The following is a 23608-nucleotide window of genomic DNA, read 5'->3' as shown; positions in this document are numbered from 1 at the left end:
GATTTTTCTTTAGAAATAGATTTGACCCATGGCTTACAATCATCAGTAGTCAATGTTGAAAATGTTATTTTTGCTGGACTATTGCAAGTATTTCTACTTTTTTTTCTAAAGAATAGCATCACGGGGGCCTTAAAACAACTCTCAAATGACCTATAAACAAAGACATCTTTTGCCATAATTGTTTATTTTGGGAAGGATACAAAGAGTCAGCTCAGTCTATTTACTTTGAAGAATATAGCAAGGAAATGGGAAACCACAGGCGGAGTTCTAATTAAGAGCCAAAATGGCAGGCCAACAAAACACTGAGCTAAAGACAGGCAAAAGATGGAGAGAACAGACCTAAAACATGGATGGTGTTATTACCTACTGTTCAACTATTGAGTACACAAGGAGATGGTGTACCAGATGGGTGCCCAACCATCGGCCCGTGGACAGGTATTGTTCCACGAGCCACCCGTTGCCGGTCCATCAGAGAAATAACTATTAACGTTTTAAATCTCCTGCTCAGGAGGCAATGTCCACGCTGAAGTATACTCGAGGGTTGCCATATCACAAAGATTCCTGAAGAGGAAAAGGTTTCGGAATATAAGTGCCTAACAGTGTTGCCAGATTGGACGGTTTCCTGCCCAATTGGGATTGTTTTCAAATTTGGAGAAAAACTTGTGTGATAAAATTCTCAACTATGAGAGGTAGAATGAGGAAAAAAAAATTCCTGTCCGAATTTATTTGCAAATGGTGAAAAATAAGTATTTTGTCAATAACAAATATGCCACACTTTTGCATGTTACATACCTGAAAGTCCTCTGTCCTCCACTTGTCACATGTATTAATTAATTTGTTATCTGTATAAAGGACATTTGTCCACAGTTCCACTCTAAAACCACCATGGCCAAAACCAGAGAGCTGTTAAAGGACATTAAAATATATTCAAACCATGTTGGAAACATACAAACTGCAATAGGTAAGCAGCTTGATGTGGGAGCAAGCTTTAAAAAAATGGAAAACCCTCAACCTAGGCTCCACGGATGACTTCACCAAGTGGGGTCAAAATGATCACAAGAACCGTGAGCAAAACTCCTAGAACCATGCAGGGCTATACTTAAAACATAATCTTCAGAGAGCCAGGACCAAAGTAACAAAGGCTCCCACATCGCTTACTCACAAACTGTCCCTCAGCTTAAGAGAGTACACGTCAGCGCCCCTCTTGAGTTTGTTAGAGAGCATTTGCCAGAAGAAGAAGAGCACAGTGAGAAAGTCGTTGGGTGAGATGAAAACAAAATGAATTTTTTTGGAACGACCCTACTTGTCGTGTTTTGAAGGGGAACACTATACCAAGACGACTCATATCTGTAAAGGAGAGAATGAATGGAACAACCATGAGTTGTCAGGTTTTGAATGAGAGCTTCAATACTTCAGCAAGGCTAATGAAAATGAAAACTGGTTCGGTCTGTCAACCTGACAATGATCCCGATTATTCCACTTTGGAAATAAAAGAATGGCTTCCAAAAAAAGCATTTCAAGGTCCTAAAGTGGTCAGGCCATTCTCCAGAAAATACTATTAAATCTGTGTGAAAACCTGGGAACGACTAACAGAAAACATTTTTTTTGGTATTGCCAAACAAGAGTATATAACTAAGTATTGTGATGGACATTTGTTATAAAAAATATATATATTTTCCCCATTATTTGAAAATAAACTCTTTGGAAATTCGTTATTAATTAATTCAAATTATTTCGAAAAAAAATACACAATGGTTACAATGGTTTAATTTAATTAAATTTAAAATTTAAAATAAAAAAATATGATAATTTTGAAATCTCATATGGAGAGGTACACCTATGATGTAAAATTTGTCCTCATTTTTTTTTTTTTTAAAGTGAGTTAACCAACTTTTATGTACTGGAGGGAATGATTTAAATCATTTGAAAATAACACACAAATAATTGAATGCATTTTATTTCACATCCCCCAATTCTACACAGCCCTTCATTTGAGAAGTGCAGTAACATTGCAAGGATGCTATTAAGAGTTTTTGCGTCTTATTTTGAGCTCCTGAAAAAAAAGAATCAGATCCCATTCAAGTGTTTTTATTTGAGACCAAGGATTACAGATTATGTCCGTGTGAGATGTTGCCCCCTGTCTCCGTGACTCACATTGGGTGGGGGCGGTTTGCTGACGCTTATATAAAATGCGTCCGTTACAATCCGGCCGGATTAGACACGGCATAAAAGAACGAGAAAGCGGCGGTGTGCATTGTGGCTGGCGTGATGATGGCTAGAGGATGGAAGCTAATAGAATTTGTTGCTCTTGGGACCGAGAACAAGATGACTCATACATTTACCAAGCATCTGCAACACACACACACACACACGTACACACGTATATTGTGCTCATGAACACAAACACACGCACGCATACTCTTACAAAGTTGATGTTTGTAACTGAAACTGGGCATTAGCATTAAATTTCCACCATTAGAGATCCAGGGGTTGCTACCAGACCAATTGACATCCTTAATAATCTGGAATAATACTAGTTGTTTCTGGCTGAGGATAAAAACAGTGTGTAATTGCTGTGACATTTTTATTTGCTGTTGTCCCATTAGAGTCTTGCAATGTAAATAGAGAAGAGAAAGGACGAGTCAAATGGGAAACTAATCTGGCTGATCTTGGCGCCAGTACCGCAGGCGGTCTTTTTGTGTTAATCTTTGAGAAATAAGCACTCCTTGTGTCATGTCTAATTGGTAAAAAGCCATCAAGCATGAAGGAAGTGTGAGTGAGAGAGAAATGGAAAGGGAAAGTGACGTGCAAAGTCATGGGTGGGCAACGAGGCACCCTTAGGGCAGGGAGAATAGGGCCAGCTCTAATGACAAGAAAGCCCCCTTGATGAGCGCCTCTGGGCACTTAACACACAGGTTAAGCAATTGGAGAAAATCGACCTCCATCACCATTGATTGGTCGCCATCAATGCTTCAGGAGTACCTATTAACATGGGAAAGACGTACAATGGGGACGATGTCATCAACCGCACGAAAATCAATTTGCAGACCAAAATAGCATGTTTTTGTCTTACAAAACGTGTCAAACTCGTTGTCCATATTCATCTCCATTGCAGATACACAATTTCGGATCTTTATTTCCCGATACAAAACGAGTCTGACACATCATCGGTACTCGGTCAGCAAAGAGAAAGTTGATCTTTTTGGTAATTTTGAGAAATTTCCTTCACTCACATAGCCTAAAAAGTTAGAAAATAATTGGCCCATAGCAACAGATGTATTTGGATGGTAATTGGATGAATTTGTCTATCAAAACAAGGCATTTCAAGAAAAGATTCTTGGAAATATATATGTAAATATATATGTTTATATATTACCTCCCCTTCAAAACAATTAATTTTCCTTGTAGCAAGGAAAGGCCGTTGGCTCTTTATCACTCCAAGTTCACAAACTCCTCTGGGATCTTTCATTGAAAGGATGCCTTTTTTTTTTTCCTCTTCATTTTTCGGGTTCAGTTGTTGCTGCTGGTGTTGATATTGTGTTTGAAGTTTGCGTTTGATGCTTGTTGTTTCTCTGTGATGCCAAGATGCTAAAAATAACAAGAAAAACAAACAAAAATGGATGTCAAAATGCAAATTAGCATCCATGCTTCTATATTTGAATTCAGAAGACTGTGTGATAAGGGTGATATGACCCGCAATCTCTCCTGATTGTAGCTTGGCTATTTTCAAATGTAGGAAAATGTACCGCTCTGCATCTTTTAAATGAAGTGTGTGACATGGTTATGATCTTTAGTTATTGACTTTTAGATTCTGTTGATGAAAAAAAAAGATTTTTTTTTTGCAATGATCCGCTCTTTCATTTCAGAGCAGAATAAAACCACTACATATTCTCAAGGCTTATTTCATATAAATAATGTTAGGCTATGAGCAGTCATGCAGCCTTGCCTCAACCAGAGTCAAAAGTTCAGTCTGTCAGTTCTTTGTTTACAGCTTGTCAATTCTTATTGTTTTGCCTGCAAAGAAAATAAAAAAATGTAGTTTTGAGTTATCAAAACGGTCACTGAACATATTTGATCTGCTGACACCCTGATTTTTTTCCCCCAGTAAGGATGTTTCCTATAATCAGTCTCCAAACCTTTTTTCCCCTGGGAGCCATATTATCAGTCATGACTATATTGAGGGTTAGGTAACCAATGGTAAATGGTCATACTGTTGTATAGTGCTTTTTACCTTTAAGGCACGCAAAGCCCTTTGACAATAAAAAATGTTTATTTACTGATGACGCAACATCAGCGTCAATGTGGGTTTAGAATCTCGCTCAAAGATACGTAGGCAAGGTCAGGGAATTGAACACACTACCTATTGCTTGGGTTATGTGTGTCTGTGTTTAGGTTTAAAGACATTTCTAACAATGAGCCACACTACCCCATATAACATAGACCAACAGTAGAGCTTGTGTAGTAATAATTAAAACATTGCCAATTATAATGGTGATTGCAGGAAAGTGGGAACAGCTATAGATAGCTATAGTGGAGGCAAAAGAGGCGATCATGGTCAAATTGAAATGACTATGATTGCCTCAGAGGGTCCCTCAATCTGTAGTAATATATAGGACTCAGATGGAAGCAAATGTTAAAAATCCGGGGGCAATAATTGCTGACTTTTTTTTTCTTGTTATGTTTCCATCTGAAGAACAACTTGAGGATGACAAGTTGCACAGTAACGCAGGTAAAGTATGTTTGTGCTTCTGTTTTGCTGCTTTAATGGCACTCCATTTGAACCGCACTCATTGGCTGCTGGCAAACAAAATTTGAAGTGTAAAAACATTTTTGTATACTTTATGTGACTGATTTTCATCATTTTAACCCATGCATGATTGAACTATTTACTGCCATTATGCTTCTGTACAGCCACTTTTATTCATCTTTTTATTATTGCTCTTTAACGTTTCATGAGGAAGCACCATTTTCCTGGATTTCTACTAGACATTTACTCATATTCACCACCGCTGTACTATATATTTGAATCGTACACCATATTTCATCATTTTTTTTCTCACTTTGTGTAGTCAAATAGGCCCAAGATCCAACATCATTGTGAACTGACTGATGTTCCCCACAGGTGGTCAAGCCAAGCAAGATTGGTCCATTCAGTGGCCCACCGTTGAGTCGAGCAAAGAAAAAACACCTGTGAATCAGCCTGACGCCAGCCAGCAAACCCGCTCCCAGCCACCCCAAAACCCCCAAGTCCTGACCAATCACGTAACCCCTCCTGTATATGCTGAGCTTTTGACTGTGGATGGGTTTAACCTAGGACTGGCCTCCACCTCTGACGGCGGGCGCCGCTCCCTACCGCCATCACCGCGCCAGAGACACATGGGCCACGTGCCCCCCGGAACCCCGCCGGCATTTGAGACCATGACGCCACCGGGCACCCCTCCCCTAAGGCGCAGGAACAAAGTCAAAGCGCCGGGTACGCCTCCACCTCCAGGACGCAAGCTCATACACCTCCTACCGGGGTTCACTTCACTTCACCGCAGCAAGTCACATGAGTTCCAGCTAGGTAACCGACTGGATGAAGCAAACACGCCTAAGTAAGTCAAAAGCACATGACTTCATTTTGATGTGATTAGTTTTCTTAAATGTCATGATCTGAAAAGGAATGGTTAGCGCGTAGTAGCAGATAAAATCAATAGAATAGTCTACTTATCGGTTATTTCACGTCTATGCGCTCAATCCACTCAGCTCAAAGCTTGGTGAGATCGAAAAAAAAGAGGCTTATATTGGCAGTGTTTGTGTTGGAGCAATTTCCTACAAGACACGTATTAAGTATTTTTCCAATTAAAAACAATTGAATCCTCAGGAAAACATCTAAAACGCAGCCTGCCACAGCAATGAAACTAAACTGAAGCGCGAAGAATCCGATCTTTCGCTTCATGACTTCTCGTAACGACTCTGGCTTTCTGGCCAACATAGAAAGGGGATTAAAACTGTTTTTTTTTTAGCTTTATGGGTTTATTTTGACAAAAAAAGGAGTATGGGTTCACTGAAGTGCCATTCATCCTTCCATCGAATTGTGTAAAGTACCACCTGAGGGTCTCTAACATAGCATGTGAGCGACTTGATCAAATTTTCCAATTTAAATTTCAACTCTTGGCGCTTCAGTGGAGTTGGTGGGAAGTTTTAGGAGGTCAGCATTGTCTCTGGTGATCGACACATTCTGGAGACGTGGATTATTACCGTTCTTCAATAATGGCGAGCTTCAATATTCCATAATTATGCAAAATAACATGCTCGCTGTTCATTCTAAAATGTTGACAAACCCACTTCAGCTGGGTTTCTGCGCACGTGTTCAGAAAGAGAGGTTTAAAAATACTTTAATATATCCCCTTTCACTTAAATAAATAATTTACTCACTTGATGCCAACACACTCCCACGGTGCGTCAAAGGCTGGAGATCATCATATTCTAGACGTCCGGAGGTGACGCACAGGAGATACGGAGAGAAAAAAAAGCTGACCGAGAATCACACCAGGGGGCCTACTTTTCCCGGCAAACAAACCGAACTGGGTAGGCAGCAGGTGGCAAAGGGGGTTTGGAGGTCATGAAATTTAAAAAAAAGGGATAAAGACAGAGACTGGTTGTGTGACAAAAGTATTGTACTTTACTTAACCACAGCAAAAACATGAATACATTTAAATACTGCTTTATTTACATACTGTGGGTGTTGGTGAGATTCCTTTAATCAATCCAATCATGAATGAGATGTATGTATGTATGTATGTATATATATATATATATATATATATATATATATATATATATATATATATATATATATATATATATATATATATATATATATATATATATATAACACAAATTCAATGATTAAATCTCGAAGTGTTAGAAAATTAGCTGTTTTAAGTTAGATACATAATATTTATTATATTGAAATAATTTTAAAAGTAAGATAAATTCCTGAAGCTAGACACTAAATACTGTTATTTTTTAAGACATTTCTGTGATAGGTGAAGCTGATTGGGCGTTAGTCTACACAATTTAAGTCACGTCAACCAGCAAATCATGAAAGTGCATTTTTGCCTTTTAGTAGTAGTTTTAATGAGAGACAGTAAATGGGAGCAGATGAGCCCAATCAGAATAATTCCAGCACAAATAAACATGGCTCTGTTGGTCTTCCTGACATGGATGCTTGTTCAGTGTCCTATGTGACCACTGATCACATTTAAGTGCAAAACAGGGACTGCTGCTAGAATAATCAGGAAGCCCAGCCGGGGCAGGCTAATACCCTCTGGGACTCGCTGGTGGCCACTTTGAAAGCAATCTGGGATGGAGTCGCGTCAGCGCGTGATGCTACACAGGACGGTCTTGATCACAGATCAACGGTGAGCGTGTCAGAGGATAGTTTTAGCATTTATGGAGGACTGACTGGGCTTTGACCACGTTTACACGATGGCCATAAAAAAATAACAATTGCAATTGAAATCCACGTTTCCATGTCCATTTTGTGTAGTGCTGACTTCCCAGGTCTCGTCCACACTTGTCTTTCCCCCTGTTGCATGCCTGATGCACCAAAAATGTCATGGATGTGCTGAATGTAGTCAGTAGTTGACTCAACTCATGTATACTGTTGACCACAATTAGGCTTTGTAGGTTATATCACCGCCTCCCCAATGTTTGTAATCCTGGAGATCCTTAAAAAACTAATTTAGATTTTTTATATAGTATTCCTATTTCCCTGTCTTACAAACGTTCCATGTGACCCCCACGTTCACTACAGCAGTCATTGTAGGGGAACATTAATAAAATAAGCCTCCCAGACAATTATAAAAGCATAGACACCACTTGCCAACACTGAAATGTCCACTTTACCACGCACTGAGGTTCTTAACAATGTTTTTTTTTGTGGCTCTTGTTATTCCATGATTAAAGTGCACTCAAAATCTGTGAGGTCAATGACAATGGTTGGTTGAGTTTCATATACATAAGGAACAAGAAAATTGAGAACTTTTCCAAATTCCGAGTTTTTAGGCTACACAATATATCAAAATTATGAATTCATGACCAGAATTGCTATCTCATTCATCAATTCATTGTGGAGTCTCTCATCATTTGATGCCATCGACTTTGCCATAGAACTGTCAGGCTGTAGTGGAATGAGCAAATGTTCTTTTCCAGGCACAAACATGCATATTCATGAGCACACAGTCAGGTCATAATGAGGAGAAGTGTCAGATCTCATTTTCATAGCAGGTAGAAGAATGTCTTCCGGGGTCGGAGTGTAATCCCTGGTCATTGTGTTTGGGCCGGCGTGGCTGCCAATTAAGTCGCCCGCAATAAGAAGCTCAGAGAGCTTATTAAAAAGCTGCAGGTGTTTGAGAGGCGAATTTTACATGTGCGAGTGTGTGAGCTGTCAAGGCTAGTTGTTACTCCATGGGGGTGCTGGCAAAAGGGTATTTGAGGGGAGAATTTCGACTTGAATCAGAGGAAAATAGAAAAATGTCAGAGTTATTGTGTGATTTCAGACAGAATTGAGATTTTTTCTGGTTGTATTCATGAGAGATGCTACCTAATAAAGGCTCAGTTAAATGGAATGCATTTCACATATTAACCAGATTTCTTGATTCTTCTCTTGAAATTATGAATCTACTACTGATGTCACGTAAATTTGATAAAAACTTGTTTCAGGAGGACAATTTTCTCCAAACTTTGAAGGTCTTCAGCAAATGTCCTAATCGACAATGAAAACTCTGGCTAAAATGAAAGACAGAATTTAGATGCAGACTTCCTGGGTGTTTAAGATTGTGGCTTTTATTCCAATGACTTCATTCAACCAAAAATGGCATGTTTTCTAGAATGACTAAAATGCAGTTGGGTGAGTAATTAGTCCGTTTTCTTGGGCTTTGAATTACTTAAGATTTGTTCGTGGATCTAGCCACAATAGATGTGCCTACAAAATTATATGTTGTAAATGCCACTCGTTTCATGGGCTTCATTACCAATGAATGGAGTTAATTTGTGCACTTACTATATTGCAGTGAATCCAATTAACCATTGATAAAATATCTGGCATATTTGATTTTGTTAGTGGCTTTTTCAGAAGAAGGAACAATTTGTGCCTGGACCTTAAACTTGACACTTTTAAAGATTGATGTGTTCTTGTTTGATTTTGTCCAACATCCAATCTGAGCTTGTTTACTAGCACTTTCTCCGGGTTTTTTTCCATTAGGCGACGGCGGGCCTGTTTGTCCGTCAGACAGCACTTAAACTTTCATTTGCAGACGAGTTTCGCTTGTCGCCCCGCACACGCCGGCATTATTTTGGAACCTTTTTGCCCTCTGCATCCGCCTCCCGCTGCCCTTTTCACAGAGAAAGTGAGAGCCTCTTCGGGCTGGAGAGTCAATTAATGAAAAATGCCTTCATGAGCAGCCCACGTTTAAAGGGCAAGCGACTCAGTCAATTTGAACTTTTTTTTTTTGCATTGTCACACTGGGTGGGGAGGTTTTCCCTCAAACTTTTCAAATAGTAGTCAGGCAAATTATGAGAAAATATTATAGAGTAGCATATATAATAAAGAGGTAATGGTTTGCTAGCATTTTTAGATGAGGTAACGATAGTAACCGTACTAGAATACTCGCTTGTATTCTATCTGTCTCTCAAAAGCCCATTTTTATCAGGCTGCAGAATTCGATAAAAAATATACAATATAGAAAAAAAATCATAAAAATCCAGCATCACAGATATCATGATGAATGGTGGAAAATATTCATTCCAGTTGAGCTGAAAGAAAAAGATCTTTTGAAATAGTTGGTTGTTTTCTTTCAGTCTTTATTTTGTTCAACTTACTTGTCTCAAAGTTCATTTAATCATTTTAATTGTGACATTGGCCACACAGGGTCTCTTGCATTCAATAATTCTAATTTATAAAGTATTGAAACTGCTAAACTGGCATTTTAGTAGTTTTACAATGAAGGGATGCATGTTTTTTTTTGTCTTTTGTAAGTCTGTCGATCTAATCGCTCCCATTCATCTGATGTAACATTTAAGAATTCGACATGGGGAGCAGTTTCTTGGACTTGTGAAGAGTATGAAGTACAAGAGCAGCCAGAAATTAAAGTCCCTTGTCTCAAAGTTTAGTCCTTGTCTTTCAAGATGAAATCTCTGTTCTTGGTTGTGGTTTTCATCAAGTAATTCCCCCATAAAAAAATGACTTCCACTCCAGTTTTATTCTTCTTTATTAATGCATTTATCGACTTATGGTCTGGAGCAAATACGTATGAAAAATGTGTTTAGTATTTGGTAAGGAAACTAAAAATTCTAAACCTGAACTCTTTAACAATGAATATCGACTTGTATTCTAGAACATGTTGAGATAAATTACATTCCACCTTTTACAATACTGCAATCAGAAATATCAATACTAAACTTTTCAGAGTTCATTCCAAGACTTCAGCATCTATCCAGTTTTGACTTGGAAAAAAAAAATTGTTATCGAACACCACGGTTGCTATGGCAACCGGCCTACCTCCACAAGTCTAGGAACTTCCACCTTGTCGGAGTCCAACGTGAGCGTTTCCATGGTTACCTGCAATTGTTGAAATATCCTTCTCAAACAAGCTTTGCTAAACTGATCATGCCTTTGCAATTCTAGAGCTGTGCAGCAAGGCTTTTTATTTTTTTTTATTTTTATTGGAAGTTGAGGACATTTCCATATTGTCAGCTTCACGAAAATTGGCCGCCTTGTCACCAAGTTCACCGCTTGGTCGGACGGCTAGAAAAATAGGATCTCTTCTATTATAAGTACTAGTTTCCTACAAAACATATAAAACGATTGCATTTTTTTGGATGTTTTGAGGAGGCGGTCAGACAAAATTGTCAATTTGCATGGGTCCATTAATGGCAAACCTCAGATTGATACCCAACACCGCAGGGCCAAACTTCAGTATCAACTATTGACGCTAAGCAATCCCTTGTCACACACCCTGAAAAGTCATCCAAACAAATTAAGTCAGTCTAGTCCAGGTTGTGCGCCAACTAACAAAACCCTTGTTCCTCCCCCCCAAAAAAACCCAGAGAACACCCATCTTTCCATTTGTCAACCATCAATTTATCCGCTTTAACGAGCGCTCAAACCCTTCTCGGTGATAGAAGTCATGATTGTGAATTTATATGAGTGTTTATCAGAGACGGCCGGATGCATTTTACGAGGCCGACAAGTTGGAATGGGGTGGCGAGGGGTTGGGTTTCATAACTAGTTTGGCGGCATCCTTCCCAGGAAGTGGTGCTCAGGAAGCAACAGGAAATTACTAACCAGGCGTGCACACCCTTTTCCCCCCCTGGGAGGTGCCTGATTGGCTTTTTAATGTGACAGTGCTGTCCACCATTTGCAGACATATAAAACTTGGTCATAAATGTCAAATAAAGCAAAAGGCAAAGTATAAAAGAGAATGAATGAATGTTAACAAATGTCATACAAATTTGGTAGAATTGCAATACTTTTAAAGGTTAAAAAGATAGGTGTTGCACTAACGATTGTAATAGAATAACTTTTGAAACATTTCAATAATAGTAGATTATTTTCAACTTTTAGGGTCATTTTCATAATTGAGGATCCTGACTACAAGCATTACCAGCAATTTTGTGGATTATGCAAATCCCACCAAAATGCAGGAAAAACCTGTTAGCGAATTAGACAAGTTTTAACGATAACTGGCGGGCACACTTTGACGGCAGAGTTTAATTAACCCACTGGAGGGTTTGAAAATAGTAGCCTCCGGCATGTTCCTGTAAGTATCCAATGACAGCCCAATCAAGTATTCCGAAGCAATATTGATAAAAATGCAATTTAGCAATTTAAAAAACATAAAATCTGTGAGTAAAATGATAATGAAAAAGCAAAAAAACAATGTCAAAAGATTAGCCAAATTGAAAAATGTCTCCTTTTTGACAGACTTGAACACCTTTTTTAAAATGTATTTCTACTGCGCCGTGATTGGCTGGCCACTAATTCAGGATGTTGTCCCCCATCTGGTGCCCATAGTCAGCATAGTCAAGGGTTCAGAAAATGACACCCATGTCTGATACCATTCCTCTTAAGGAGGTTTGGATGCACTCACAATAATTCTGGCACCAGCGGGTATCGTGCCCGCGGCTACCCGCACCGAAGTCGGGCGAGTTAACGCCTACACCAATGGTTTGTAGTAAAGCATTATGTAGGATGGCCGCATTAATAGGTTTGAGTGACTTGAATCATCTGCTAAATGTCTTTGTTTTCCATTTTGCTCCTCTGTTGTCATAGCAACGATGCATGTAAGGAGCCAATTAAGACACTGATTGAAGTAAGAAATCTACTTGGTTAAATCCTCATTAGACTGAAAAATGACTTTGTATAACAATAATAAAACTGAAGCAGTCAGGTCACGGTCAATTTTCTTAGCAGGCGGTTGGTTCACAGTTCTGGCATTGTGGGTTCGATCCCAGGTCGGTCTTCACTGTGTGAATTCTGCATGTTCTTCCTGGGCTTGCGTGTGTTTTTTCTGGGTAATCCGATTTGATTCCACATTTGAAAAAAATATCCATGGTAGGTTTGTTGAACACTCTAAATTGTCCCTAGGTATGAGTGTGTGTGTGAATGGTTGTCAGTTTCCTTGTGCCCTGCGATTTGGCTGGACATCTATTCAGGGTCCCCCTAGCCTGGTGCCAAAAGTCAACTGGGATAGACTCCAGCACCCCCCAGCAACTCCACTCAATACTTCAATCACTCTCGCTCTTGCGGCCTTACCACACCTTGGGTTTTGTCTTCTGGTTGGCGTTGTCGCTGTCTTTGTGTGCGTCTGCAGTCTGCAATCTGCTACTTAGGTCCTCCTCAAAGCTGAATAGACTCGAGTTCTTCTTCTTCTCCCTGAATAGTCTTTGGGAGCGACCCGAACAAGTACAAAAATGGGGAGTCCTTTGGCTTCTTTTTTTGCGTCTGCGCTCCATCCTAGGAGGATGGCGACGATGAAAAGGCTTTCATCGGCATTGAAAGACACGTGTAAGTGGCCTAATCGGAATCGCTGACAAAGGCTGCTAACGGAGAGACTCTAACTGCCAACCCGGAGGCTGCCACCGCTCCCTTGATTTAATTGCGTGACTCAGTCGTCTGTCACTTTTTCAAGCTGGCTTTCCTTTGAATATTTCTTAATGATGAATAATGTCACAGGGTTCTCAACTTATGAAAAGGGTTTTGAATTAGAATCTGTGTGTGTGAGTGTTTGTGAGGTGAACCCGCCTGTGCGTCTGTTTCCTCAAGGACTTTTTTTTAAAACCGTGGGGTAGAAATAAATTCAAATAAATACATTTTAAAGAAGTTGAAATGTATTTATTTCTATGAATAAATATATAAATAGAGTTAATAACACAGTAAAAACAAATAATATTGTATTCATTCATTCAGCCACTTCAACGGGGGTGCTGGAGCCTAACTATGGGCAGTAGGCGGGGTATTCAGCCAATTGCAGAACACACTTCTCACTCACACTCGTACTTAGGGACAATTGAAAAGTGTTCAATCAGCCTACTATGCATGTTTTTGGGATATTGGCAGAAAAAGTACCCGGAGAAAAGCCATGGAGGCACAGGCACAGGCAACATGCCAGCTTCACACCAAACCTAAATTCAGAATTGTCATTTACTGTTTTGTCCTTAACCATATGTATTATACAACTACTATAGTAAACAGAAATATTAACATCATATTAAAACAAACCTGCCTTTGGCTTTGAAGAAATTCTGTGCAATAGTACTGCATTTTTGGGGTACATATAGCCTAGATTGTGTACTGAGGGATAGATAGACTTTCATTGAGACATTACTTCTGCGGACTTACTCCTGCGATTAACATGTTTATGTTTTCCTGCTGTTTGTCTGTATGGTTTCCCTCAGAGTGAAGAAGAAGACCAAGCCCTTGAACCTTAAGATCCACAGTAGTGTGGGAAGCTGCGAGAACTTACCCACCTACCTACCCAGCCAGCGCTCACCCTTGCACACCGAGCGCTCACTGAGATCTTTCTTTTTCCCTTCCTTCGTACCCTCCACGCCACCCGTGCATGCTGAAACGCCCTCTGCAAGTGAGACCGCTTCTCTCTTTATTCATGTTTACTAAGTGCAGCTCTGGGGAAAAAATTAAGAGAATAATGATAATAATAATGATTGCAAAAAAATGGTATGGGGTGAAGTGAAGCTTTTGTCACCATAAGTAGAATCTAGGGGGGGGGGGGGGGGGGATACATACTATGGTCTGGACTTTTTTTGTGCAGTTCTTTTAAAGATAATAGTTTTTGTAAGCCCCCCAAATTGCTCAACCAACTTCTGGGTAATTTAGGAAAAGCAGTCAATTGCAGATAAAGACCTCCTCTTGGTCCATCTTCCAAAAATCAGTTTAATCTAACCTTACATATTTGCCAAAAATTTTGCTCGTATCTCAAATAGCTCATATGTCAGGGCACTTGTATGTCGAGGTACCAATGTATTTCAAAACATGAAAAATTAGCCTAATACAGCATACTAAAAGTTCCACACAATTTCACCTTCATAGAATCCACCATCTAAGACAATTTTCTTCTTTGGAAGAATCTTGTAAACCTTCTTGGTTTATCCATGACAATTTATTTTTTTCTTTTGTATGTTGTTGTCAGCCTCTCCCTGGTAGCGTAATCACGCTCATCTCCATAATCCATCTCCGCTTTCCGGGGTTAGACTTTAAGCATGGGCCCCGCTGCAAATTGCCACCAGTGAACAATGAGGCAGGCGAGCGTTCGAGCTGCCGCTGCAAGGCTAATGCATTATACGGGAATGGTATGGAAACCATTAGACAGCGCCGAAGCTGTGGAAAACGGCAGGGGACAGAGGAATAAATGGGGGAATAACGGTGGAATAATGAAGCCCCAGTCAAAGAAAACGGAATAAGCTGATGTATCGCTACCGATTTACGCTGTCAGACAAAAAACTAAAATAAATGCCAGGGGCATGCAGTGGAATAATAGCACGTTGTTCTTGCTTGTGGCTCATTGTCGTGCTGAGACTTCTGACCGTTGATGCCTTTTCATCTTGATTTCTGTCCATATAAATGGTTTCTCGCCAATGGGAGTCCTAATTTGTCGATTGCTATCTGCTAGACAATCAACATAGTCTAAAATTGCTATCAGGCTGAATACTTGTATGACTGTGTTGTTTTTTCCTCACTTTTGGGTACTTTAGGTTACTCACTACACATCTGTGTATTTTAATCACATTTTCTTCTTCTATATATTAGGTTTTTTTGAAGGGGCGTCCCATGAGATTGTACTCTGTGGCCCCTTTCATGACATCTAAATTATTAGTTTTGGCAAACAGCTCATCATTGCCTTGGAGTTAAGGGCTCATGATAGTTATCAGCGTTATTTTTCAAGAAGGTACTCAAAGGGAATTGGCAACAATCACTTGATTGAAACTTCATTGTACATTGACGTGGGTGAATGGAAAATGTATAGTGTCGTTCCTGCCATGTAGGTAAAGATTGGCTGACAACATTGGCAATTTCAGGAAATGTGAGGGACTGAATTTATTCTGTTTGGCCACCGGGGCATCCTGATCCCCATTTTTATTGCTGCCCCAACAAAATGCAATACTCATTGTATTATATTTTACAATATGAAACCTACTCAACTACACACTCTGTAGACAATGTCAAATTCATTTTCTGTGCCAAATTCCAATCTGTGGTTTTCGATGAATATCGAATTGGCACTTGTAGTGGTGTATTTCCATCTAGTTTTATCTTTATTTATGATTAAAAACAGGTGATTTGACATCTGGCAAGGAAAGCTCACACCTGCAACATTCAATAATGATTTTGCCCATCAACACAAACTAAGTCTCAGTGCTGTGAACGTTATTGAGGGGACATTTGTCATTTATCACTGCGCCCATAACCAATTTTATATATAACAATTGTGTTTGGCTAGCTTCTGACCATTAGGTGTGTCATGTAAAAGTAATGGCAGCCATTTATCGGCAATAAATTGTTTACCTGAAGAGGAAAGTAAGGCTTCTGTCGTCGTGTCCAGGTTAGAATCCCTTAACCTCGATTATAAGATCAATATGTCAAGACTTTTTGTACGGGTACCCTACCTAGTACACATCACAAAAGTATTTGTACTGAATTACTTTTCACCTTTCTCTATATTGGCCAATTAGAATGAGACGCATACATACGTACACACGCTTGCACACAGAGTGAGTGTGGGATGTGTTAAGTTGTGATTATAAATGGCCCAAACGTCCTTTTACACAAACTGCTGGGACTTTTTTTTTTCTATGTGGGGTGACGTCAAGCCTCTCTAAACCAGCCACTTTGCGTCACACGTCTCCTAGCGACCGACTGGGGGTCCCATTGAGACCCGGCGTGTAGAAATTGGCTCTAAGGACATGCTAAAATTAAATTCCGGGTGACAGGGGCAAGGAGTGTGCTATCAAAATTAAGTTGCTGCACGCAAACTGTCACGAGATGAAAACGTGACCCATTCCGCCTATGATATAAGCTTAAAATGACAATGTGTTGTTTTAGGGATTATGCCTTCTCATGATTGGGATGACTAAATATTGGAGCCAGAAACCTTTAGATGATGATAAAAAAAGGCTCCTTCAAAATGTTACTGTGTGTTAAAATGGGATTATGGCCAGTTTTAGAGAGCGAGTCCAGAATGTAAATGTCTTTGTGGTCCTGCAAATAGCACGGACTAATGCAGGCCACTTTCTTGTAGTCCTTTTTAAAGTTGCTCAGGAAAACAGGAACTTCGTAAATGGTCGAATACAGATACAGGCAGAAATTTAAAGCACTTGGTAAAGTCAAATTTTACTTCTAGAACATCTGATATACTATTAACTTATAGACGCCACTGCCATAAGATTCATACATCTTTAGAAACAGTAGTAAATTAGTTAACACCTAATTTGAATTGTTCTTATGACAGTGTCATCTGTTGTCATAAGTACTATATAACATGACACCTGTCATGAAGTTAAAGGAATTCTTATGAAAGATGTGTTTTAAGCCGAATACCAACAAGCCTAAACCGCTGCACTAATCCAATGACATTTGAACCAATGTCAAATTTGCAACAAAAGTGACATTATATACTGAATTATTACACTTAATGACATTCATTATACACATTATTTCCTCTTCATAATTCATTCCTCATCACTGTCTGAGTTTAATTTGTTGGTGTTATAAAGGTAGTGGTTATCTGTCTTGTACATTGGAGTCTTCTTTTCTATTTTAAAATATTGTAAATAAGCTACTATAAAATATTTTTCTTTCCAATACAAAAAAAAACCCAACCAAACGGAAAAAAATATTGTGTTACATAAGTATGGTGTTGCGTGTGAAAAACTACATTATAGAGGAGTGACACTACTTGGCTACAAAAAAAAAAAAAAAAAAAGACTTCGGAGACAACAAATATTGTAGTTATAACCTCTCATTTTACAGGTGAACAAGAGCCAGGGGCTATTTTCCGTCTGTTGCTCAATAGCTGCTTCAAAATCTTGCTTGTTTTGTTCACTGCTTCTGAGTCACTGTGAGTGTCTCTAATTGAGAACACTGTGCAGGTACACTGACATCTTGTTTTATTCTACATGCCAAATTGGCCCGAGCAAGAACTAGTGGTGTCTTGGTACATGACAAATCACACTGGGAGGCAAAAAAAAGAAGAAAACACAACAAACACTGTGGCAATACTACATTAGGTATCTGGGACTTACACAATGTGTTCAGCTTTGTACTGAGCCCTACTATCAGATTGCGATCATACAAACTATCAATTCCGAGTTGCCCTCATGGCTTCTATGCTGCTGTTCAATTTGGAGTTTTTTTCCGAATCTGACCTGGACTTCTTTCATTTGTGCCTATACATATTGGATATGTTTCTGATGCCTATGCAATATGAGATCCCATCCGCATTCTATTTATTCCTAATTGAGTGAGTACGTTGCCTCACGAAAAACAAACAATAAAGTTGATTGAACATTGGTGGATAAAGGCAGGCAAATACCTTCCGTTTCTTGATAGTACACATGAAGCTATTAGGTTAAAACAATTTGGATTCCGGTGGGGTTTGGAGATGATGTTTTTGAAAGGATAAGATGAACAGCGCAAGGTTCTGAAACAGTTTTTATAAAGTGCTTCATTGATTTTATTTTTTCAAACTTTACCATTAGTGTTTTATAGCAATCCCCCCCATTTTTTATCATTATTTTTTATTGACTTTATTTCCCAGAATTCTGTCATTTTTGCATATGGATGCCGCTACTGTGATATTATTGATAATTATCATGGAAACATTTTGCCTAGAAATCTCATTCATTGTATTTCATTTGGTTTTAGTTGTGTGTGTGTGTGTCAGCTGTCTGGAAAATTGTTTTAGAAATTTGTAGTCTAATGGAAAATGTGTCGAGGGTTTATTTTTTTCACTTTAACTGTCAACGTTGATTGCTTAAAATCAATAATACTTGAGCGAAAGCACAAAAACAATGTAAGATCCGATAGTATGAAATCTTCAAAAGTTAGCAGCTCTCAAAGGGACTACAACACTACATACATGTGATGTGGCACATGTGTCATGGAGCACAGCCATTCGAAAGACGCATTCCTCTCACACTGTGCGTCACATCTATTTGTGCAATATGAACAGCAACACTAAAGTATTGGAATTGAAAAAATTCAAATTGCGCATCTTGCCCTGCAGTGTCAACGTAGAATAAGTTTGTTAATTTGGAGTAATTCCTTCTGATTCCTAATCTGACATCTTAAAAATGCATCAAGAGGAAAATAAAAGTTCTTTTTTTCGTTCGTTTGAATAAAAATATTACAAGAATTCAATCAAACCAATTTTTTAAAGTATGGTGCTCTTGCATTATACATGTTGCATGTACTGTATATCATTCAAATACACATTATTGTTGATGCTCATTATCAGTGAAAACAATAGTTTGGATAAAAGTTTAGAGTTAAATGTAAAGGAATAAAAACCCTAAAACCCCTTAAAGAATTGCAAATATACAGAACATAAAATACCATTGCCCTTTTTAGGCTTAATGTTAAAAATTCACTTGAACTACATGTATACATCTGAAATCCATAACATTACAATGTGAAATTGTGGCTTATGTGTAAAATCCATCACGTCAAACCGCAAAAACTATCAAGCTAAAAATGTTAAAAGGAGCTTATTAAAACTTAAGTGCATTATGCTGAAGCCTGAAATTCATCACATCAAAAATGGAAATCTATCACGTTCCAATGCGACTTACTGTTGTAATAGCAATGCACAACTTTACATATGGAAACAGATTGATGTCAATTCATTTTACTTCAATAACAAAAATCCATTTGACATACTGTACAGGAAAATTGAGTTTTGTCTATCCACAGAATTAAACTGTTTAGTAACTACCGTAATCATAGTCATTTCCCATCCCCCTTTCCCACTCCCGCCCACACACACACACACACTCAAAAAGAAGATACTAAGGAGTGCTGAGTGGCGTCCTATCATGCGTCCATCACATGCCTGCTCCTCTAGCTCTGGATTGAGTTATCAGCTTGATTGAGTGTAATTGAGATGTGCATCGGAGTGCCGAGAGAAGATGGCAGCCCCCCTCTGGGGGCCGTAGGAAGAGGAAGAGGGGGCGGTCAGTATTGGGGGGAGGGGGGGGGGGGAGCAATGTGGAGCCACTAGATGAGATTAACTGTCAGCGAGTCACCATCACTGCCTGCGCTTTGATGAGGACCAGCCATCCTTTGTGGTCATTATCGCTGTCATTAAAAAAGAGAAAAAAAAGACAAATCAATAAAGTTCTTGCTCTGCTGAAAGTTCCTAGTGGATACATTAAAATTGTCCTGTGATGGAAAGTTGGAGAAAAAAAAAGTGAGGTTCTTGAAAATCATCTGTAAAACGCATTGTTAAATAGATTTTGCTTCAAAATTTACATAGGAAAACCCACCTCTTAAATTAAATTCCAATATTATTTTGAAATATAGCCATATTTGAGTTAAAATGGTTTTACTAATCCATTTTATTTTTCCACAAAATCCTTTATTTCCTCAAGATTTCAACTACTGCGTCATACACATCCGTGTTTTTCAGTCACTCCCAGAAATAAAAGTTCCCACTTGCCCCCTAAAACTGACACAATCTTATTTCTAATTTAATATTACCTTTACTAGTTTTATGAATATAGATTTTGGAGTAGAGCCATTCTGTGCCAATCCCTGTTAAAATAAATGACATGTTTGTTACAGATTGTAAAAGATCTAAATAGGCTTTGCCATTGAATGAGTTAAGATGCTAAGGAAATCCTTTTGTCCCTCTCACCCACACAGACACCCTGTCAGTGCCTCGCTGGTCCCCACAGATCCCCCGGAGAGATCTGGGAAACTCCATCAAACACAGGTAAGCATGGGACGGGAAGGCCTCTTTCATAACTCTCCCACTGGGGCAACCTCCACATTGTGGGTGCTCGACTTCGCACAAACGTCATCAACCTCCGATGTGGTGACATCTAAGGGATATTTATAGTGTCGGTGGGTGTCGAGGACAACGAGGCTGAAACACTGAACCACATTTCCACCCTTAATTGTAATATTTGCCATGTAAAATTTACCTGTTTTTTTTTTTGGCTTTAACTTGATGCACGATGTGGATGGTCACCATTAATGTGTCTTAAATAAGAGTAATTTGATCAAATAAAAGCAAAAAACAACCCTACACATGGTAATATATATATATTATATTAACATGGGAACACACAAACTATCTTGAGAAAAAATACTTAAAAGTCTGACATTGGGTTGCCAACTCTTCCTGGAAAAATTGAATCGTACCGAATTCAGAAAGTACTACTAAGTATTATCATGCAATTGGAAAATATAGTCCGAATTGTAGAAGGAATGAATTCTGGTCCTTTAGGAATATGCAGGCCTGTCCATTTTGACAATTGGGCATGCAAGTATGATAATGATAACACGAAATCCCAGTCATCTCATTGGTCGAAGTACTAAGGCCTACCATGAAGATAACAGAAGAGAAAATTGAACCGTAGATGACCAAAAAAAAACAACCAACAAGCGAAAGAGTCCTGTAGCTATCTGCACTAATGAATACATTTCATAGTCATTATGCATGGTGAAATAGGATACTGTTGATTTTCATGCAGTGTTATATTTTCAGATAAATATCCATTGTTATGGCTGAGGTGGTATACTCTGTGTGTTATATCTTTATGTGTTCATCCATGTGCAACTGTTGTGTCTTTGCGGTGCCCCAGAAACTTAGAGTTAATCAATTATTTCCCCCTTTCCCCTCATAAACGCCACCATAGAGAATGGACCATTCGGAGCGCCATCAGTCAATGGTGTCGGCTGTGTTTACGATTAGCTGGCAGTGGCCTATTAGCTTTACAGTGGCCGCCTGGCCAATGACAGATAACTAATATAGACTGACACTGTCCCATTGACATAATGAAGGCTAAGTGACCTCCATGACTTTTGTTAGCCAGGCTCACCTGTCAAATAACCCTGCTTAATGCCAACCAGCCCCCAAATAATAAATAATACCCTCCTAAAATGGCTGTAAAATATTTTAATAAGGTGAGTACGGGAGGACGGTTCGCTTGGTTCTTGAGTGTTATGCCATATCTCCTATGCACAGAATCCCAACAAAGTCAACAGAGCCAAAGTGGGTGAGAAAACTAAACCCTACTCTACTGGTGAAGGATGTACAGAATAAACAGCAAATTACATAAAGGGTAATTCTATTGGCCAATGAAAGCAGATAGAAACCACCCTCGCTCTACTTACAAATAATAACTCTATTTCAGATTACCACAATACACCTGCAGTTTTAGTGGTGTGAAAACAATAATCTCCACTTTATGGTTGCGAAAATTAAGGCAATAATAATTTATTTCCTGCCAGTATTTAATTCTCATCATTTACCAAGCAGTAGAAATACATTTTAGTTTTCAAAACTTCAAGAAACTTTCTTATAGCTAATACACGTGACATTCCGAGAACTCATTAAAAAGAGTCATTTATTTTATTATTATTATTATATTGAAACTTCCCGCCTGTTGCTGCTATCTTGAAACATCATTCACTTCATTTTTCTGTACTATTGTCACATTTTTTTTAGCACGTTATCTTTTAAAAATTCAAACTCAAAACTCGTATGCATAACCACCACAGCTTCTAGAATGATGGCTCTACCTACACCAATATTTACCGTTCTGAACAATAGGGCAATTACATGTGTTTTGAACTTAATTGAACTTGGTTGCAGTAGCAAGGCAGACACAAGACACACAAGACATTGTAGACCTAGTTATAAAAACTGGAGCCACACACAGAAAACAAACAGCATTTTGGAGAAATATATTTGTTGTGAAGTAGAATAAAAGTAAATATTACCATGAAGACTTTGAAGCCAATACAGCAGTTTAATTGACTAGAAAAGTGGGGAAATTGAAGTGAGGATAGCGATTGACTGTGTAATCCCAGAAGTGGAAAAACAAAACCCGTAATGTTTTAATAACATCAAAGCTTTTTACTCCAGCAATTATAGTAATTTTCCAAGATAATTAATCATTGAACATGAATATGAATAAGCCGAGACAATGTGGAATTTAGTAGGAGTATTTAATATGATGGGAAGAATATTTTTTCACATAATCTTGATTATTACCCAGCAGTGTTCGCCTTGATCTATCATTATCCTAACAATACAACCCAAATGAAATCATTTTTAATTCATTTATATTTTACAAGGTCCGGATTCTGGAAGTTTAGATGAACTCTACACAAAATCTTTAACTCTTTCTGTAACCCCAACTAAAATCAGAACTTTTTTCCCCCCCAAAAAATATAGCCTCACTTCCTCCTTAACTCCAAAGCCCTTGCATTTTTTTCTGAAAAATTTGCAATTTAGAAATCTCTGCCAAATTTTCCACTTCAACGAATTTCCCCCAAACTTTTAACTTCAAATGAAGGGGGTAATTTATGTGCCCCAACAATCTGAGCCTGTTCCTCTCTTTCTCCTCTCTATCAGCTTCTCATGCCGAAGGTGAACACTTGATCATTGTCTGATTTGAAAGGTCGCTCGATTGAGACACCGCCCTCTCAAATGTCACGACCGCCATTTTTCCTGTCCATGTCGCTTTCACACATACCATCATTGATATTCTGTTGTCTTCTACAGATTTTCCACCAAGTACTGGATGTCACAGACATGCATCGTGTGTGGAAAGGGAATGCTATTTGGACTCAAATGTAAAAACTGCAAGTATGTATGTAGCCCACCTGTTATTTTAGTCAATTTTGCTCAATGACTTAATGAAAATTACAATTTTATGCAATTCTTTGCCGATAGAGTAGCTCCTCAATTCCCAATTGTAACATTGTCATTCAGAGCATGAGAAGAATCTATGTAAAGACCACCAAATATACACATCTATAGTTGCACAATTTCCACATTTTTCTATTAACTTCTAAAATATGCTTGATTAAGTT

General features: G+C 38.6%; 1 protein-coding gene across 2 annotated transcripts in view; it reads left to right on the top strand.

Annotated features, from left to right (window-relative positions):
• The window catches only part of ksr2 (kinase suppressor of ras 2), a 54630-nt gene that overhangs the window by 11716 nt on the left and 19306 nt on the right, over window positions 1–23608 (top strand). Inside the window, exons 4-8 of one of the 2 annotated variants that reach the window (XM_077714701.1) lie at window positions 4694–4729; window positions 5123–5594; window positions 13945–14129; window positions 20426–20495; window positions 23298–23381. In XM_077714701.1, coding sequence (XP_077570827.1) covers window positions 4694–4729; window positions 5123–5594; window positions 13945–14129; window positions 20426–20495; window positions 23298–23381 — 847 coding nt within the window. The remainder of the gene's footprint in view (window positions 1–4693; window positions 4730–5122; window positions 5595–13944; window positions 14130–20425; window positions 20496–23297; window positions 23382–23608) is intronic. The other variant, XM_077714702.1, reaches the window with a different exon arrangement.

Source organism: Stigmatopora nigra, chromosome 4 (genome assembly GCF_051989575.1).
Source record: "Stigmatopora nigra isolate UIUO_SnigA chromosome 4, RoL_Snig_1.1, whole genome shotgun sequence".
Taxonomy (NCBI): domain Eukaryota; kingdom Metazoa; phylum Chordata; class Actinopteri; order Syngnathiformes; family Syngnathidae; genus Stigmatopora; species Stigmatopora nigra.
This window is presented reverse-complemented; position numbering and strand designations above follow the sequence as displayed.